The 21307-nt window shown below is 42.8% G+C and overlaps 1 protein-coding gene across 4 annotated transcripts in view; it reads left to right on the top strand.

The window, feature by feature from the left end:
* Nucleotides 1-21307, top strand: part of tln2b (talin 2b) — a 161549-nt gene that overhangs the window by 50254 nt on the left and 89988 nt on the right. For 3 of the 4 annotated variants that reach the window (XM_084095065.1, XM_084095066.1, XM_084095068.1), the window contains exon 2: nt 19744-19917. In XM_084095065.1, coding sequence (XP_083951191.1) covers nt 19782-19917 — 136 coding nt within the window. In that variant the 5' untranslated portion in view covers nt 19744-19781. Of the gene's footprint in view, nt 1-19100; nt 19241-19743; nt 19918-21307 lie in introns of those variants that run through there. The other variant, XM_084095067.1, reaches the window with a different exon arrangement.

Genomic DNA, 21307 nt, shown 5'->3' with positions numbered 1-21307 from the left:
ACCTGAAAAACTTAAAGCCATGTTTATTTCATATTTCTCTTTGTTCTATTGCATTTATTTGTTTTTATTTTATTACTGACTTTTTAATTTATTTATTTTTTTATGAAAATAAAATTTTGCCTTGAAGAAAAGTAGATTTTTGTTTGAATATGCTGTCAATTACTAGCCTGGGTTTCCCCATGCTGCCTTGCACGCAGCGCGATTTTATTCACGCTGCTAGGCAGCCTGGATTCCATTTCGCCTCAGCGAGGGGACCAATCACAGAACGGGGAGGGAGCAGCAAGACGATGACGACGTCTATGCGACACACCGAAGCAGTTTGTTTATATCTATGGATCCAACATGAGTTGGTGTGTCCATATATACCTTCTACCCTCATGTTTGTCTTGCACAAACGGCAATAGTCGCTGAACGCCATCGTGTACACATAAATCTCTGACCCATCGTCTTCTTCCTCGTCGAATTTCTGTCGCTCTACATACGTCATCTGGTATAATTGAAACGATTGGCTATGAGCTACGTACAGGCGCATTTGATAGACATTCGTAGCGCCCAATAAACGGCTCTGGGCATTCGTAAACCACGCCTCAAATACGAGAAAATGAACATGTGGTTCCCAGACCACGTCTCAATGAGGCGAGGTCTGATGTTAGCCAGGCTAGTCAATTACAGTTCTTAGAAAGAAAATCGGAATCAACAAAAATCGCTATCGGCAGGTCACAAAAAAATAAATAAATCTATATTTGTTTTTTTGAGGTATTTGAGTTTTGTTTGCTGAGGTTTTGAGTTATTTTTATGAGGTTTGTGAGATACTTGCGTTTTGTTTGAGGTATTTAAGATGCTTGTTTTGTTTGCTGATATTTTTGAGGTATTTGAGTTATCTTTTGCTGAAGTTTTGCTTGAGGTTTTTGAGGTATTTGATTTCTCTTTTTTTTTGTTTTCAAGGTATTTGAGATTTGTTTGATCAGGTTTTTAGGTATTTGAGTTATCTTTCTGCTGAATTTTTAAAACATGCAACATTGTTGTAGCTATTCAAATCATTCATACAGTTGCCAACTCATTATGAGGCCACAGCTGGAAAAGAAACTTGAATTTTGATACTTTCGCATTGAGGTCAGACACAACTGTCATGTCTAAGTGGGCGGTTATTAGCTAGAATATGCTTGAGTAAGTGAACCAGAACTTATGGTGATAGTCAAAGTCTGGCTACGTAAGACTAGGTTATAATGCACATCAGCACAAGTTGACCACTCTCAACAAGCTTTCCCTTTAATACTGTCACTGTACGCTTGCTTTCCATTGACATTTGCAGTTACTTTACAGTCTTAGGCACGTTTACGTTTGTGATAGTGTATCTAAACGGTCAGGTCTAGAGGGAAAGGAGTGAGCAAGGGAGGGGCGGAGCGTTGGTAATTGAGTCTTTTGTTTTGTTTTTTTCTTCGTGAGTGAGAATTTGAAAGAGAGAGGTCAGAAATAGCTTGGAACAACAGGCCAGTGTTTCTGCCTGATTTGATTACATTCCTGGCAGTGTGTTTTTATGTTTCGCTCTTGAGGGAGCTGCTGGAAGGTTACTGGAGATCAGCAAACCTGCTACCCCTCCTCTCTCCATCTTCCTGCTGACTGACATTCCCTCCGACAGAGGCCTGACGAGAAGTCTTCAGTTGTAGAAAAGCTTCCTGTGAGGTTAATTGATAATGCCAGCTGCCCATTCCACATCACAGAATGCAGTTCTCCACCACTGAGACTGGAGGTCTGGCTGTCTCCTTCACCACAAACCCTCAGTTTGGGTGGATTCAGTCTAAAAAATTAAATAAAAAAAAGTTGAATATAAGTGGAGTAATTTTGCCTCAAATCATTGAATGATGTTTCTAAAACCTCTGGATTCAAAATAATTATCAGAGCTGATGAAAAGTAAATATTAACATTTTAACTTAAAATCTCAGGGGGTACTTCAAGTGCATATTTTACATCTAAGTTGTTCAGCCTGACAAAAATTTGGGAACCCCTGCTTTAGATACATTGTCATCCAATGAGCAGAAGCGATCATATCCAATCCCTCAATTCTCTTTGTATTCACAGACAGGTCTGAGACTTGTCACCCACCACAGTGTCCGGTAGAAAAGGCTCGCCACTGTGCAAAAACACCTTTATTTTTGCAACTCACGAAAATAAGCATGTTCGCAACATACACTGTTTGTCAAGAATTAACAGCAGTTAGGTAGCGATTGTTACCAATTAAAGGGGTGGTTGAATATGATTTCACTTTTCTAACTTTAGTTAGTGTGTAATGTTGCTGTTTGAGCATAAACAACATCTGCAAAGTCACAACGCTCAAAGTTCAAAGCAAAGGGAGATATTTTCTTTTAAAGAAATTGCTTTTTAAGGACTACAACAAATGGCTGGTAAGAACTACTGTACATGACATTCCTCCCGGGTTAGTGACATCACCAACCCCCAAATTTACATAAACCCCGCCCCCGGAACACGATTTATAGATTATCAAGACAGAATATGCTAATCAATGACTAGGAAATAACTACACTTAAGCTACATAAATTCACCAACTAACCATTCAGAAATGTTGTCTACATGTTGTCACTTCTTCTTGAGTCTCTCCATCTTTCTGACTTCAGTTTGAACATAAAAGGCTAAAAGTTTTTGAAATTTCCAGTGCATGTTTGTGTGAGGTAAAAGGACACAAGCTCTTGAAGCCCCGCCCACTGTGCCGGGAGCAGCAGCTCATTTGCATTTAAAGGAACAGACACAAAAACGGTGCGTTTTTGCTCAACCTCAAAAAGTGACAACTTTAACATGCTATATAAAAATATCTGTGGGGTATTTTGAGCTAAAACTTCACATACACACTCTGGGGACATCAAAGGCAGGCTTATTTTACATCCTGTGAAAAGGGCATTATACCACCCCTTTAAGTAAACAACACATAGCCAGCCCAGTCTCACAATGGAAACATCAGAGAATTGTTGGTTAATGTTGTTGTTTTTTTGTAGCCACTGAATCAGAATTGCTTTTTGTGTACTTTTAATCCATAGAGAGCAGTTTGACTACTGAATCCTGACTGTTAGGGAGTACTATTGGGGAGCTGATGTTTTTCTTTCTTTTTTTTAAGTAGGACTCCTACCATGTGAGGTGTGGTTTAGCACTACAGACACGGTGGCCATGACAACACAAGCGGGTGGGTGGGTGTATGAGTATATGCAGCTGTTAGGGTGGAGATGAGATATTCTCTTCCTCTCTCACACTCATTCTCTCTGAGTCTCGTTCCTGTCTCTGTAATAAGATAAGGAGGGATTCTGAATGTATTATGTATTATTATTCTAAATGAATCCTCTCATGGGCTCTTACTCAGTCTTCCCACAATATGTCCTGGGATCACAACCTAACGTTAATTAACTGGAAGTTTTACTTTGAAGGGCAGGAAGCTGCTTTTGGCATAAATGTCATTTTAAAAAGTGCTGCGAAGTGGACAAACCGGTTGTGCAAAAATAAATTAAAATATTATTTTACTGTTTTGACAGATAGATATTCTATGTGATGTATTCATATTTTGAAAAATGTATCAATGTTATAAATGATGACTCTTTATGCAAGAACAATGAGACCATGTGCTCGTAGTGCACTATAATTCAGTGATAAAAGTGTCTGCTAAATGATAAACGTGTGTGTGTGTGTGTGTGTGTGTGCGCGCTTCTGTTTGTGCAGCAGATGAGAAGAGCTCTTGAAAAGGTTGAAGACACATGATATTAACACATTAGATTAGTATGTGAGATCCAATGAATTTAAAAAAGGGCCAAATTGCCATATGGTTGAGGGCGAATTTCAGTGGGAATTGGAAAAGAGAGAGAGAGAGAGAGAGAGCTGATGGTGGATGTTCTACATTGTGGGGTATTTTTAGTGTATGAAGAGCCTCTTTTTTGCTTTTTCCCAGAGACAAGGATTCATCATTTCTGTCAGCTAGCATGGCAGTAGTTTAGCAGTTATATATCTGCTCAACTCAGAGTGGTTCTTTATCACAGCATTGCCATTAACACTCTCTAATAATCTTTTCCTGTTTTTTTTCTCTTTCAGTCTTGTTTTCTTTGATATTCAGCTTTAATTAGCACTTTTAGCAACAGCACTGTAAACTATTATGCCTTACTCTGGAAATGGCAGTTTCCGATACAATTACGAGGCTGACTAGCCTATCTAGACTTTTTTTTTTCTTTACGTATCTGGATTTTTAAAATATATTTTTAGATATTTATACAGTAGCAGTTGTGCTGCAATTAAACAACCAGATGCATTTAGAGAGACACATTTTGTGGTTTGTAACCTCTTTATGAACTTAAGAATGCCTTTTATGTAAATTACTTGCACATCTGATTAGGATCAGGTAGACCTGAAACCAGCATAATTATATGGGGGGTCCAGTTAAGACCAGTAGTTCTGTAGTTTAATCATGTTTGGCACATCCCTGGCTATTACAGCAACAACATAAAATTTTATAGATGGTTCAAGTTTCACGATTTATGATCATTGATTGGAAAAAGTTGGTCCAAGCTGGTTTGGATGATTGACTTTAAACCGGTGGTGCATAGACTTGATAGACCATCTTCCCTGCATTTCCATTCTGGTCAATATTGGTTTTGTGTTGATTTAGGTGTTACCAGCTTAGCAGTGATGCTGTGTAGTTGAGCTGGAATGATGCATTGATGTAATCGATCACGTCGATTACTCACTGTTTAGGTTCATCCCTAATCCCCTGTCATGTTTTACACAAAACAAAACTCTAGAACTGATGCTAAAGGCTAGTATGGCAGCATTTTGTTTTTGACAAGCGTGACAACCCCGTTCTATAACCAAACTGACACCTGCACATTTTCAGGACTCACAACCGCATTCTCGACATACCCGCGCTGAATGAACGGAACCGCACTGGACAACTTATCGTCTGTCATATAATGTGAGAGCCACAGTGAACTGTATAATCATGACGGATTTACTCACGGAGATTGAGAAATGAGTTGATCCACCGGAGCTGCAGTGGGTGCGAGCTGCGCCCTTTATGGGGAAGCTTGTTCACCAAGGAAGTCTTGCTGTTTCAACTAGCTAAGAAGCCTCATAGTGATACCAGCACACCAGCATTCAAAACACTCCTATTTTTCATCAAAGTAGGTCAGCCTGTTAAGGGCACCTTGGCTAAAATGGTGGGAACACTTTCAATCAGCTGCCATGTTTATTGATCACCTCAGTCTAGTCTGACCACGTATTTTTAGCCAGGTTGTAAAGTGATCTGAGACAATTTGCTGATAGGCAGGAGGACACCGCAGAGAGGCGATTTAATGAGAATCTCATCTTGTGTCGACTTCACGTGATTCGTCTGCGATATTCTTTGAACATCCGACAAGGCCGGCAACCTCTCCTAAAATACGGCTGACCCAATTACAGCACAACGGTGTCTGCCGTTTTATCAGACGACCGAAAAATCCGCTCAGGGTCCCAGTGCACTCTGATGTAACTAAGAAGCCAATGTCTTGAACAGATTTGACAATTATCTTTGTCTCCGGGTCAACGTGCCATTGTCATTTGCATTCAGAACTAGAGCAGGAATTTTCCACACCATCTACTCAGCCATATGTCCTTTCCATACAAATTAAAGGGTTAGTTTACCCAAAAATGAAAATTCTGTCAGTAATTAGTTACTCACCCTCATGTTGTTCGAACCCCGTAAGACTTTCGTTCATCTTCGGAACACAAATTAAGATAATTTGCATGATCACAAATTAAGATAATTTGCATAATTTGCACTCATCGCATGATAAACTTAAGGTTGAGCCACTGTAGTCACTTGGACTATTTTAACAATGTCTTTACTAACTTTTCTGGGATGGCAGATATTGATTACCTAGCAGCCTATGAAGGAGTGAGCCAGCTCTCAGATTTCATCAAAAATATCTTAATTTGTGTTCCGAAGATGAACGAAAGTCTTATGGGGTTGGAACAACATGAGGGTAATTACTGACAGAATTTTCATTTTTGGGTGAACTAACCCTTTAATGGCTTCAAAACTAAATAAATGTGTTTGTTTGATCAAAAAGCCTGACTGATTGATCAAACAATTAATCATGTTTGGGATCATCAAGCTTTGCCACTCTGTCCTGGTTTAGCTGGAGTGTGTATTAATTTGGTACATCTGTAGAAGTCCTTGAGGACTTAGTGCTGTAGGGAGAGGCCAGATGTGCCAAAATATCTTAAAATAACCTGACTAACCTTCCTCTTCTACTACTGAAAGACTACAGTTACCAGGCAAAAAGTCTAGCTTTTTATTGATGGTGAAGTTGGTTATTTTTTGTGTTAAAAAGATTAAGGTTAGGGTTAATGTAATGTAGCCAAGTTGGACATGGACTCTATTAACCCTATCCCACATTAACCTTAACCTCAATATCAACCTACCATTGCCCTCTGATTTTAGGTGTAGGTTGGACAGAAATGGTAGGTTGATGAGAATGGAGATTGCTAGTCATTGTGAGGGGAAAAAAAGGGTGTGAAGATGCTTAAATCTTAATTACAGTATAGCAGTGAAGACCCAAGCTAGACTAAAGACCCACACTTAAGTCAAAACAAATGCAGTTTGTAAATTTGTTTACCACACACAAAGTTTTTGGTGTAAATTAAGAAATACAAAAATTGCGGTTTCTTTGGTAATAAAGCTCAGGCCTTACACTTTCCGGGATGGTTCTTGATGCCCTGCTCCCGTTCTCACAGTATTGTAAATTGAAGAACCTTATCCAAATGGCAATAGCGATTTTTTTTTTGGACAGTTGTCCATCGCTGTGATACCTTTTGGGGTGATGCTGTTATTCTAAATACGGTTGAGTGGGATTCATATCAAGTCAGCCTGTCATTTCTTACAGCATGTTGTTCCTGTACCAGCAATGTCCTACTAGGGAAAACTGCATTAAGCATGATACACTTGTGAATATATTATATGATGGTACTCATTCACAAGTCATTCTACTCGTTGTTGGATAAGGATGATAAAATGATCACCAAATTTTTGCACATTACAATTTGTTTTTTGTTTTTTTGCTTTATAGATTACGAACAGGAATCCTATACAGATACCTTGATAATATCGATCCACAAAAGAAGCTCTTTGTTTTCCAGTCCCTGGAAGGCAGAGTATTGTGTGCTTATGGTACATCCTGTCTCATATTTCTGCTCTAATCACAATGCACTTAAATTTCATGCTTATTGCATACAAAACATGCACCCTTAAGATAGATTGGACTCCCTTCCGTCCCTGCAGCAATCCACAATACAGGAATCGCAATGAAGCAATGGCAATGATTTAGACAAGCCTCTTTATGGCTCCTGTATTTATGAAGGCTGATTAATGTGTGTATGGAGAGGCAAGCTGTTTTTAAAGCTATCTGATTTATGTTTTTTTCAATTACTCCCAGTCTTATGACTCTGAGATTGTTAATATGGATGTCATAATTTGCAGTTTGGCGTTGTGGGTGGCTGTGGATCTAAATGCACCGTTAACATCAGTAATCGCTTACCATAAGAATGCTAAACAGCAGTAGTGTCCAATGAGTTCAATTTTGAGTGGTTGCCAGAGACATTGCTTTGCAGTTAGGTGTTCGTGTTCTGTGTTTAGGTGTTCTGGATGGATGCTAACCTATTGCTGTGATGTTCTTAAGACATTGCTATTCATTTACTTGAGTGTTTTAGCATGACAGTCCATTACTAGAGTGTTCTAGATGTTGCTAAGGAGTTGCTACTGTACGTGGCTGCTAGGGGGTTACTAAAGTGTTATGGGTGTTTTAGGCAGATGCTACGATGTGATTGGTGTTTTCTAGGCAGTTTGCTAGGGTGTTTTCTAGGGCCTTTGCTAAGCAGTTGTGAGGGTATTATAGGTGGTGGTTACTGTGTTGCTTGGCATTTGCTTGAATGTTGTGGGTGGTATTTCAAGGCAGTTACTAGGGGATTGATTGGTTGTTGCTAGGGTGTTATGGGTAGTTGCTTACTGGCCCAGGTCTAAATAACCCAGCCCTTAGATTTCTATGAAATTACTGTATCTGTCATGTTAAACTACTGTATGATTGCTGGTGTCTGGAGTAAGTTTGAGTATGGATTCCACGATTCCACGGTACATTTCTTCCAATAATTTTCCTGCTATTTCTTTCCAATCACTGTAAATAGAAATGGAGGGGAAAAAAGGCTACAACATGAAACGAATCACAAGCATGTACTGATATGTCTTGATCGAAAAAAGGTATGTAAGTGAACCAAGACAGCAGGTGAAAAAATAAACGAAGAGAGATAGAGCAGGAAATTACAGGGATACAGTCCAATAATGAGCCGCTTTGGTTCGGTTTCTTCAGATGATCCCAGTGATCTGAATGCCGGCGAGTGAGAAGTTGAATTGGGTTTGTGGAGATTTAAAGTTAAGTTCTCCTGTGAGGGGAAAAATATGTTTCTTCTCAATCGTCTCATTTATTTTATGTGTTTAGGTTGGGCAGAAGGGGTACCTAAGGAATAGTTCACTAAAACATGAAAGTTCTGTCATCATTTACTCACCTTCATGTCATTCCAAACCTGTATCTGTATGACTTTCTTTCTTCTGTTGTTAGCAGAAAAACTATATTTTGGAAAAGGTTTCAATGTGCTCAACGGTCAAAAACAGTTCTTAAACATCTCTTATGTGTTGGAACAACATCAGGGTGAGTTAATGACATAATTTTGTTGGATTAACTTTCCCTTTAATCGTAGAGTATTTATTTACATGCTTAAATAATGCCTCATCAGATTGTAAAACTGGACATGAGCTCATAATGAAACTTTCAGTCAGAAATTCACGTGTGATCTAGTGATGTCTAGTGCATACCAGAGCAGCTAGGTAAAGCAGATGATCGCCATGATACGGGGCTCTTTTGTTTGTGTCTGTTTGAGAGGGAGCGTGCTGTTGATCGCCCTCATGTCTCTCCATATCTCAATCTCCCTCAAAATATCCTGTTTGTCTTTCCAGACTAAAGTTCGCTCAGACCAACCCTAAATGGATGGAGTGTTTTCATTTGACCAAAATATGATGTAAAGAAGAGCAAGACCTATGATCATCCCTCCATTTATTAAACCTTCGTCAATATTACCTTTGAGATCGCCCTTCCTTTGTTGCGGAGCCAATGTTTAATAATAAAAGTAAGTCTCACAAAGATAGGCCTTGTTTAACGCAACCAATCCCGGTCTCTCATTGCTAGCAGCTGGCTGGTGATGTTTACAAATCACAGCTGGAGGTTCTTGGGTCCGTCTCCCAAAGCCGTTCGGGATTCTTGCTCCGGTTCCGAGTACAAACGCTTCCAGATTGTTTCTCTATGGGGCCTGACTCTCATACCAACTGGGGCATGAGAAAATGGTTTGGGAGTGCACATAGACGCACATTCGCACACAGTGTGGTCATTAGCGTAAGAATTTGTGACTCACTGCTTTTAGATGTTCAGAGAGGGAGGGTTATTTGAACATCTGGCAATACTGCCATTAAACGTATTAGGGAAGTTCTTAACAATTAAAAAACGGTAATGTCTGTCAGTAATATGCGTAAACAGAATGCTCATAGCAACACATATTGAATGGTTTAGACTTAACAGAAGACAAATTTGTACGTGCTGACATCACCGAATGGCTCTAGATGAACCGTAGCTTTAGATGTCATATGCCCAGACCAGCCATGGACTAGTCAATCACTTTGATGCATATTGTACACAAAAATGGTGAGAGCTGATTGATTTTGCCAGACACAACCTGGCTTTTAGCAGTTAAAATCTGATTAGCTGCGTCCCTATTCAGAGGCTGCATCCATTAAAGGCTGCATTTGAAGGCCGACAAAGAATAGAACAAGTGGATTCTTTGCAGCCTAGATTCATTGTGCACCTGTGTTGACTGGATTTTTTTTTTTTTTTTTTTTTTTTTGACAGTAAATGCCAAATCACACTTTTAAAGTATTGGGTTTCAACTTACTTGAATATCTAACAATACATATGCTAAAAAAAAAAAAACAGTTCAAAAGTTGGCTTGTATCTTGCTAAGATGGGTTTTTATTTATGGTTTATACTCTTTATTATGTACATAAATGGACCAAGGTGAACATATTTACACAGGTTCACAGGTTGTGAACAGCTGTCTCAATCATCCGTAGGCTAGACCATCCCATTTAACAACATTAACAACATGGATTTAGAAGGTGTGGCCTTTGAAGTCTGCGTCCTTCGAAGGATGCAACCTCTGAATTGGGACACAGCTATTTACTGTATTTGTGCAATTTCCTGGTGTCGAGGTGAGCAGGTTTTTTACACTGCTGGAAAAAAAGTAGTTTTTACAAGTTCTCAGGCTCCTACAACAAGGACTTCTGAACAACACTTAAGAAAACGGTATTAATTGTACAAAGTATTATGTATATATGATATTAGCTAATATAATATTAGCTTATTTTAATGCTTGTTTTGTCTTATTTTAAATAATTCATGTCATCTTGAGCTTGGAAGTTTTTTGAGACCCTCTAGTTGGTCCCAGTCCCCTGGTTGAGAACCACTGACATACATTTCTTAACATTTAAAATGTGTATGTTACTGTAAACTAACAATATAAACAAAACAAAAAAACAGTATTAATTGTAAAAAATGTATAAGTTATTCATAAACATTGTAATGTAAAGCTATGTATATGGCACAGTCATGGTGAAAATAAGCCGCAGTGTAAACCAAACTTTATTCTGATGGTCAAAAGTGTAGATAAGCAAAATATGATGCACCTCAATCCAAGACTTATAGTTTGTTTCCTGTTCTGTAATACCTATTCAGGTGCGAAGAACCAGATAACTCAGCGTAGGGCTGTGCAATATAGACAATAAAAATTCTTTCATACCTTTTTTTTTTGCATTTACATTTAGATCGCGTTTTAAAATAAATTTAGATTTTAATCACGGTTTTGAAACAGTATTTCCCTACACACATACTTTTCCTACTGACGATATTTGCGGGCACAATATCTTTGCATAAATGATACGGGATTGGCTTCGGCTATTTCTTCATGCTTTTTTGAACCTTTTTATATGTTGGGCAGTTCGCAAATTCCCTTTTTTCTAAATTTTTGTTCACCTGGTTTGGCATGTGCCATTGTATTTCTATGTAAACATGCCTTAGACGGATGTCTTTAACAATTGTGGTTCCGTCTTTTGCAGCAGCTCGTGCATGCCACTGCGTTTATACACAGCACTCAACATAAAAACTGCATAAAAAATGCATAAAAATGCATCCATAAATCTGAGTCTTGTGTTTTCAACCGCAAAAACGTGCTCTGTGGGAATGTTTTGCCGCAACGATAGTTTGACATTCTTGAAAACTACCTGCCTCTATGATCCATCATCTCTCCTGTATCCAAAATATTCCCAAACCATGGATGTTTATTTATTTATCCTGTCCTGAATTCACCTTTCCTGTTTCTTTGCCTTCTTGCATGTCTTCACGATAAAAATCTTTGCCGGAAAAATCGTGCTTTCTGCAGTTTGGAAATCGCGCATGCTCACTTTGCGATTTTATTACGATTTTGATAACACGCACAGCCCTAACTCAGAGTACACTCCCCTTCCAATCACACACTCTTTAATGAATTCAGGACTAGTGGCCTCTGGGGCTCTGCTCTTTGCTATTGTTATTTCTGCAAATCACCACACCACAATCCCTTCCAGATGGCCCCATCTTCTCCCTCGACCCAATTGAATTGCCAGTTTTTACGACTGCATCCCAAAGCATGTTTTCGAGCATCTTTTTGTCTACATCCGGAAACTTCGTGCTTTTTTTTTTTTTTTTGTAAATTCAACAGCATAACTTAATATGACCACTGTTGTGGAGAGGCTCTGGCTTTGTTTAGGGAGTATGCCCTTGAGAGGCACTTTAAAGTCCAACGTTAAAAGCAGATGATGCTCTGAAAAGCATCATGTCAGATTTCATGTCTGTTGTAGAGGCGGGACTGGCTAATTGGCTGATCTTGTTGAACTTTCTGCTAGGGTCACAGACAAGATACGTTTTCGTAAATTCACTGAGGCAACAAAACTAGAATAGAAAAGATAAAATCTAAATTAATATCAAGGGAAATTATCAGCAAATAGGATTTGTCATCTTGCAGTCCTTGTAGAAGTTACGTCAAAACTAGAGATTTCCAAATGAAAGATTTGGATGGAACGAGTGTAGTATAAAGTTATATAAACAGCTGCTTACCTTACCTCATCCTTTTTACAATTCCTCTGGCAAACCTCCACCACCCCAGCTCCACCTTTTAGTCTCTATGATTAAATCAATCCCAGGGGGTGGTGTTTAAGGAAAGAGTTTGGGTTTCTTTTAGTTTTTAAATGCAGACAGCAAATGAAATCTCTTTACCGTTTATAATTCTTAAAGTTCTGAACATCTACACTTCTTGTTAGACTAAGATATTTATAGAATTGTACAATGAATTCCGTCTGATAGGGCACTCATGCCATATCTGCGGTCCAGAATATCATAGTGACACGGGTATGGTCCACTAGTAATCACCTAGATCACACCCTAGAAACCAACTAGCAATAGCTTAGCAGCCAACCACATAGCATTGCGGTGGTGAGCTTTGGAAAGCCGAACTCTATTGACATTTAGCTTAAAATTACATTTGGTGCGTTCAAGTCCTACTGGGAAGTTCGTATTTACGAGATGGAATGTCATGCCACTTTTGTCAGAGTAAGATGGCGGTGTACCATCTCTTTTTAACTCTTTTACATTTAAGTATTTTGATATTCTGACTCAACTTCCAGATTTTCCCACTTGTATTTACGACTTTCTGGTGCCGTTCATGTGTGTTGAACTCGATATGCGATCTTTCCGACATGACTTGAATGCACCAATTTTACCTAATTTAAATCCATTCCCTAAATTTTCCATCACAATCATTCAAAAGTGTGAAAAAGTACATAGAGTTTTGGTTAATTTCTATATTACTGTTGTGATTCCTGCTTTTCCGGTGTCCCCCAGGAGTCAATTATAAGTGCATGTAGAGAGTCACATGCTGTTTAGGGGTTGAGCAGTGTGAGAGGTGGAATGCTTTGAGCCTGGCTGGAGGTTCAGGAAGAAATGAGAGTTATTTTGCAGTGTCTGTCACGCAGGGCTAGAAGGAGAAATGGGAGTGCTGAGTGTGGATTTACTTAAAGGTTGTAGACAAGAGATTAAGGGGGCAGGTGGTACCTTGCTTTGTTTGCCCTCTCACAGTCTTTCTTGTTCTCCATCTCTCGGACTCAGTGTCATATATGAGCCATTGTTGCCGTCATTTGCATTGTGCACACCAATACATCAGGAAAGTTAGACGATTGTTCAGTTCAGCTCAAGGTTCAATAATGTATGAGACATAAGTGTCTGTGATTTTTAAAAAAGAGGAAAAATCAACTTGGCTCATTTGTTTCATATGTTTTTTTATATAATTTCAAAAAGGTTAAAGTTAAAAACTCAATATTAAGTTTTTGGGGAGTTATACCATATGACATTTTACTACCTGAACTAACTATTTTCTATTTTCGTAGAAAGGTCAAATTATATGATATTTTAAAAGACTTATTGACCTCACTAAAGCTAATTATTATTCACATGCAGCATTTGGCAAGTTTTAATTCTGTTCTCATGTGTATATGTGTGTGTGGTCTCAGTGGGACTTCTCATCTGGTACACAAAACCTCTGCATGTCCCCTGTGTGCCCTACTTGGAATGAAAGGACTATACAGAGCTATTTTCCCTACTTATTATTGAGTGTGTATGTGTAAGTGTACGTGCACGAAAACAATGTGGAGCTCGTTCACAAGTCCATTATCAAAAAAAAGATTAGTCCTCTCTGTCTTCTGTTGAAGTATTCCTGGCCCTGGTGAGATACTATCAGACACATCTTACTTTATACTCTACTCTCAATCGCTTCAGCTGGACTGTCTGATTGAGATTCCTGGCTGTTCAGAATGGTCGCTTTGATGGTATTTTTAGTATTTACTTAACATTTACAGTACAATCTAGTTTTATTTGATTCTATCATAATGTTTGATCTTGCTTGCGAGTCTGATCTTTATTATTATCCTAATCTCTTTTGCAAGTCACATCTCTGGAGTTAATCTGATCTCTGAGTTACGTGCCTGATCACTGCTCTGAATCTGGTTTCTCATCTGAGACTGATCTGTTGCGAGTCAAATCTCTAGTATGAATCTGATTTCTATTACGAGTCTGACCTCTGCTACAAGTCAAATCTCTTATACAATTCTGATCTAAGTTACGAGTCTGATCTCTGTTACGAATCAAACCTCTGCTTTTAATCGGACCACAGTTACTAGTCAAATCTCTGCTCTGTATCTGATCTCTTACAGATTTGATATTTGCTTTGAGTGTGATCTGTTATAAGTCAAATCTCTGGTATGAATCCGATCTTTATTGCGAATTCAAATCTCTTATACAAAGCTGATCTAGCTATGAGTCGAATCTCTAATCCGATTCTGATCTCAGTAACAGTTTTGATCTCTTTTAGGAAACATTTGTTCTGTGTTATAAATGTGATCTCAGTTAAAAGTCTGATCTTTTCTTTGAATCTGATATCTGCTCTGAGTCTGATCTGTTACAACAAGTCAAATCTCTGTTATGAATCTGATCTCTATTGCGAGACTGATCTCTTTTATGAGTCAAATCTCAATACAAATCTGATCTCAGTTACAAGTCTGATCTTAGTTGCGAGTCAAATCTCTAATACGATTCTGATCTCAGTTACGAATCAAATATCTGGTACAAATCTCCTGTCAGTTGCAAGTCAGACCTCTGTTCTGAATTTGATCTCTGTTCCAGATGTGATCTCTGCCCTAAGTCTGATTTCTTACAAGTCAGATCCCTGGTATGAATCTGATCTTATTTGCGAGTCATATTTCTGCTCTGAATCTGAACTCGGTTGCAAATCTGATTTCTGCTCTGAGCCTGATTTTAGTTATGAGTCTGATCTCTAGCCTTGTTGCTGGTCTCTATTGACATCTTTGAACTGTACAGTAGGAGCAAATCAACCATACTACCATAATTCACAAATGTTATACTTGGTCTCAGTTTCTCTGTAACTGTAACGATCACCAGCTGGAGTGCCCTTGAGAGCCACCAGAGGGCACTCCACATAAGACTCTCCTATTCACTCACAAACTACAGTTCCCATAACTCACTGCCGGGACTCATCATCACTTATCACTGATCACATTCACCTGTACCTCATTCACTGATTGCATTCACCTGTCTCATCCTGTTAGTCTGTCTATTTATACCATGTTCATTCATTCACTCACTGCGAAGTCTTGTTGTACTGTTAAGTGTTACACTGCCATTCTGAGCGTTTCCCTGGTTGTCTTGTTTCTTGTTTTTGGATATCTTGCCCTGTTTCCTGGATTACTCTCATTGCCTCTGGTCCCTGGATTACTCTCTTGCCTCTGGTCCCTGCCTGTTTTGTTTGTTTGTTTGTTTGTTTGTTTCTTTGTTTTGGACTGCTTTCCTGTGTATGACCCTAGCCTGTATGTTGGATTACACCTCTGGATTGCCCCACAAAATAAAGCTGCATTTGGATCTCCTACTTCGTGTCTCTGAGCAGTACGTGACAGAAGACTTCGCCATACCCAGATCCAGCAGCAACAACAACATGGACCCAGTAACTAGACTCTGCTCCATCTTCCAGGATGGTCGCCCCATAGAGGACTATGTGGGTGAGTTTGTGGCTGGTTGCCACCTGGCCCCGCTGGATGATGGGGAACTCAAGGATTGCTTTTGGATGGGACTGGATCAGGACGTGAGTTTTTCTTTGCCTGAGGTTGACCCCAGATGGACTCTGGTTCAATATATAGATTTTGTTTTGCTATTTTGTGGGTCTCCCTTCATAGTGGGCGAGGTTGAGCCCGCACTTCACGCCAGTTCAGCCGAGCCTGCACTTCACGCCAGTCCAGCCGAGCCCACACTTTACGCCAGATCTGCCGAAGCCAGGGTAGTATGCGTCGTGCTCGCCGCCCCTGAGACAGCAAACGACATGCCCACTGATCCAGAGCCCTTTTCACCGCTGGTCCCGTCCAGCACACAGCCTTCATCGCTGCCCAGTACAGAGCCCTCTTCATCGCTGCCCAGCACAGAGCCATCTTCATCGCTGCCCAGCACAGAGCCCTCTTCATCGCTGCCCAGCACAGAGCCCTCTTCATCGCTGCCCAGCACAGAGCCCTCTTCATCGCTGCCCAGCACAGAGCCCTCTTCTTCGCTGCCCAGCACAGAGCCCTCTTCATCGCTGCCCAGCACAGAGCCCTCTTCATCGCTGCCCAGCACAGAGCCCTCTTCATCGCTGCCCAGCACAGAGCCCTCTTCATCGCTGCCCAGCACAGAGCCCTCTTCATCGCTGCCCAGCACAGAGCCCTCTTCATCGCTGCCCAGCACAGAGCCCTCTTCATCGCTGCCCAGCACAGAGCCCTCTTCATCGCTGCCCAGCACAGAGCCCTCTTCATCGCTGCCCAGCACAGAGCCCTCTTCATCGCTGCCCAGCACAGAGCCCTCTTCATCGCTGCCCAGCACAGAGCCCTCTTCATCGCTGCCCAGCACAGAGCCCTCTTCATCGCTGCCCAGCACAGAGCCCTCTTCATCGCTGCCCAGCACAGAGCCCTCTTCATCGCTGCCCAGCACAGAGCCCTCTTCATCGCTGCCCAGCACAGAGCCCTCTTCATCGCTGCCCAGCACAGAGCCCTCTTCATCGCTGGTTCCGTCCAGTTCAGAGCCCTCTTCGCCGCTGGTCCTGCCCAGCTCAAAGCCCTCTTCATCGCTGCCCAGCACAGAGCCCTCTTCATCGCTGGTTCCGTCCAGTTCAGAGCCCTCTTCGCCGCTGGTCCTGCCCAGCTCAAAGCCCTCTTCGCCGCTGGTCCTGCCCAGTTCAAAGCCCTCTTCGCCGCTGGTCCAGCCCAGCTCAAAGCCCTCTTCGCCGCTGGTCCCGCCCAGCTCAAAGCCCTCTTCGCCGCTGGTCCCGTCCAGCTCAGAGTCCTCTTCGCCGCTGGTCCTAACCAGCTCAAAGCCCTCGCCGCCGCTGGTCCCGTCAAGCTCAGAGACGCTTCACGTCACGTCTGCCGATCCAGAGATTGTTCACGTCACGTCTGCCGATCCAGAGACTGTTCACGTCACGTCTGCCCGTCAGGAGTCTCGTCCCGCCGAGCCTGAATCTGAACCTGATACTGAGCCTGAATCTGTTCCTCTTCTTCTTCCCACGCCTGTGTCTTCGGACAAGATGGCCGACTCCACGCCTGTGTCTTTGGACAAGATGGCCGACTACACGCCTGTGTCTTCGGACAAGATGGCCACCGCCACTGAACTAGTGTCTCAGGAAAAAATGGTCTCCGCCGAACCAGTGTCTCCGGACAAGATGGTCGCCGCCGCTGAGCAAGTGTCTCCGGACAAGATGGTCTCCGCCGAACCAGTGTCTCCGGACAAGATGGTCGCCGCCGCTGAGCAAGTGTCTCGGAACAAGATGGTCTCCGCCGAGCCAGTGTCCTCAGCAGAGTTACCCTCAGCAGAGATGGCTGCCGACATGCTTTTCCCTGAGCCGGTGTCTGTTCCTGTTCCTGAGCTGGAGCCTGTGTCTGTTCCAGTTCCTCCGCCGTGGCCGCCCGAGGGGTCTTCACCGCCGTGGCCGCCCGAGGGGTCTTCACCGCCGTGGCCGCCCTAGGGGTCTTCACCGCCGTGGCCGCCCGAGGGGTCTTCACCGCCGTGGCCGCCCGAGGGGTCTTCACCGCCGTGGCCGCCCGAGGGGTCTTCACCGCCGTGGCCGCCCGAGGGGTCTTCACCGCCGTGGCCGCCCGAGGGGTCTTCACCGCCGTGGCCGCCCGAGGGGTCTTCACCGCCGTGGCCGCCCGAGGGGTCTTCACCGCCGTGGCCGCCCGAGGGGTCTTCACCGCCGTGGCCGCCCGAGGGGTCTTCACCGCCGTGGCCGCCCGAGGGGTCTTCACCGCCGTGGCCGCCCGAGGGGTCTTCACCGCCGTGGCCGCCCGAGGGGTCTTCACCGCCGTGGCCGCCCGAGGGGTCTTCACCGCCGTGGCCGCCCGAGGGAAAGTCTCCGCTCTGGCCGCCCGAGGGACAGTCTCCGCCCTGGCCGCCCGAGGGAAAGTCTCCGCCCAGGCCGCCTGAATGGTCGTCTCCTCCTTGGCCGCCTGAATGGTCGTCTCCGCCCTGGCCGCCTGAAGGTTCGTCTCCTCCCTGGCCGCCTGAAGGGTTGTCTCCGCCCTGGTCGCCTGCACAGCCTGCTCCGCCCTGGTCGCCTGCACAGCCTGCTCCGCCCTGGTCGCCTGCACAGCCTGCTCCGCCCTGGTCGCCTGCACAGCCTGCTCCGCCCTGGTCGCCTGCACAGCCTGCTCCGCCCTGGTCGCCTGCACAGCCTGCTCCGCCCTGGTCGCCTGCACAGCCTGCTCCGCCCTGGTCGCCTGCACAGCCTGCTCCGCCCTGGTCGCCTGCACAGCCTGCTCCGCCCTGGTCGCCTGCACAGCCTGATCCGCCCTGGCCTCCCATCCTGCTGCAGTATCCAGGTCCTCTGCCGCTCCACGGGCCTGGCCCTCCATCCCGCCCCCGGGTCCGCCTCCGCTCCACCTCCCTCCTGGACAGTTTAGGAGCGTCTGGAATCCGCTCCTTAAAGGGGGGGCTATGTAACGATCACCAGCTGGAGTGCCCTTGAGAGCCACCAGAGGGCACTCCACATAAGACTCTCCTATTCACTCACAAACTACAGTTCCCATAACTCACTGCCGGGACTCATCATCACTTATCACTGATCACATTCACCTGTACCTCATTCACTGATTGCATTCACCTGTCTCATCCTGTTAGTCTGTCTATTTATACCATGTTCATTCATTCACTCACTGCGAAGTCTTGTTGTACTGTTAAGTGTTACACTGCCATTCTGAGCGTTTCCCTGGTTGTCTTGTTTCTTGTTTTTGGATATCTTGCCCTGTTTCCTGGATTACTCTCATTGCCTCTGGTCCCTGGATTACTCTCTTGCCTCTGGTCCCTGCCTGTTTTGTTTGTTTGTTTGTTTCTTTGTTTTGGACTGCTTTCCTGTGTATGACCCTAGCCTGTATGTTGGATTACACCTCTGGATTGCCCCACAAAATAAAGCTGCATTTGGATCTCCTACTTCGTGTCTCTGAGCAGTACGTGACAGTAACCACTTTTCCTGCTTTTTTTAAACTTGAAGGTTTCTCTCTTGTGCAAAGATTACATTTCATAGATGTGATATTTGGTAGAGTTTGAGTGAGCTTAGGCTAAACACCCAGTTGGCAGTAGAATCTTTTCCTCTGTTCAGTATTTAAAGGGCAGTGCTGTTCTACTAATCTAATAACTACATTACAGACGCCTCTTGACAGTAAGGAGCTCATATTGTAAGCCTACACAAAGCTCTGATCTCTCTCTCTTATCTTCAGTGGCAGGCATATTTCATTAATCAGTGCTAGAGCTGAACTGAATTGCAAAAACTTGCATTCGCATTTACTTATATTCCAGTTAATCCAGATAAAAGCATGTTTTGACGTAGTTGTGTGGACCTCAAAGAATGAATGGATATAGGGGTGGGCGATCTGACGATTTTGGGAAGATCGCTCACCCCTAGATGGGTGCTGATAGTTTCAGAGAAATTGACAGATTTTTTTCTTTACAGGTGTGCTAGTGGGTGCTCCCATTCGAGCAGCAGTCACGATGGTGGCCCTGTCGCTGAAGATTTGCGTGCGACAGTGCAATGTGGTCAAGACGATGCAGTTTGAGCCCTCGACTCCGGTTTACGACGCCTGCCGGATTATCAGAGAGAGAGTTCCAGAGGCCCAAAGTGGACAAGGTAAGAGTTACAAAACATTCCTCCATGTTTCCCGCCATTTTATACTCTTCCACGAGAAATACAACCCCCTCCTTTGAAGTCAACGTTAAACAACATTTGCAACGCTGTGGCTCTGACACTATCAAAACATTTCTCTGTTTGTTTGAGCATCACAACCAGCCAGATACAACAACACAACTATCTAGACACAACAACACAACCATCCAGACAACAACACAACCAGTGGTGTGAGTTTAGAGATAGTACTATCTTTCTTTTTGGTGAAGTAGCTGTTCAAATTGCATCTAAGCTGAACTGTTAAAAATAACACCAGGAATGTTTATTTATCCATATTGACTAGAGACGCACCGGTCAACCGGCCATAAATCGGAACATATTTATTTTGGCCGATCTCTATTCCGGACTTGCGCACAAACTGCATAGCAATCATTTCCCAAAATGTCAATTTTGTGAAAATATTACAAAGTCTGTAAATAGCACGTTAACACAGGCCAGAGAAGGGACAGACGTAAAGACGAAAGCAGATGTGCCAGCAGAGGCAAAACAAAGCTCACTGTTCTCGATGCTCAAAATATTGGAAGAAAAATATAAGGTAACACTTTAATTTAGAATCCAATTCTCACTATTAACCAGTTGCTTATTAGCATGCATATTACTAGGATATTAGCTGTTTATTAGTACGTATAAAGCACATATTATTGCATTTTTCTACATGACCATATGCTACATGGCCATGGCCCTTAATCCTACCCTACCCTTTACCTAAATTTAAAGGTCCCGTATTATGCCCCTTTTCACAAGATGTAAAATAAGTCTCTGATGTCCCCAGAGTGTGTATGTGAAGTTTCAGCTCAAAATACCCAACAGATCATTTTTTACAGCATGTTTAAATTGTCATTTTTTGGGGCTCAGAAAAACGCGCTGTTTTAGTGTGTGCCCTTTAAATGCAAATAAGCTGCTGCTGGATGGCCCAGGGGGCGGAGCTTCATGAGCTCGCGCTCAGTCTCAGGACAATTTCATCTCACGGAATGATGATAATATCAGAAACTCTCAGTAACGGTGTTCATTTCGAGTCGGACAATAATGCCTACAGAGTCAGAGTGCTGTATAGAGATGGAACAGGTATAGTTTAGTAGTTTAATTACGGTTATTATAACGTATTTGTCATCTGCTTGTATGTATCCATTATTTATTAATAGCCTACAAGTCTGCTGTTTCGGATCAGGTCCGAATGATGATCAAACATATACTGAGGAGTTTAATAAAGTTTATTGTACATCACACAAAAGATGAAGCGTCAGTTTTACTTCAGAAAATCACCGTAAGAGCTGAGTAAACACAGTAAGTTATAAGAAGTGCGCAAGTACATAAACGAATTTCGGTAGAGTTG

This window comes from Abramis brama (assembly GCF_963993115.1).
Source record: "Abramis brama genome assembly, chromosome: 20".
Classification (NCBI taxonomy): Eukaryota; Metazoa; Chordata; class Actinopteri; order Cypriniformes; family Leuciscidae; genus Abramis; species Abramis brama.
The sequence above is the reverse complement of the archived record's forward strand: the minus strand, read 5'-3'. Positions and strand labels throughout refer to the sequence as shown.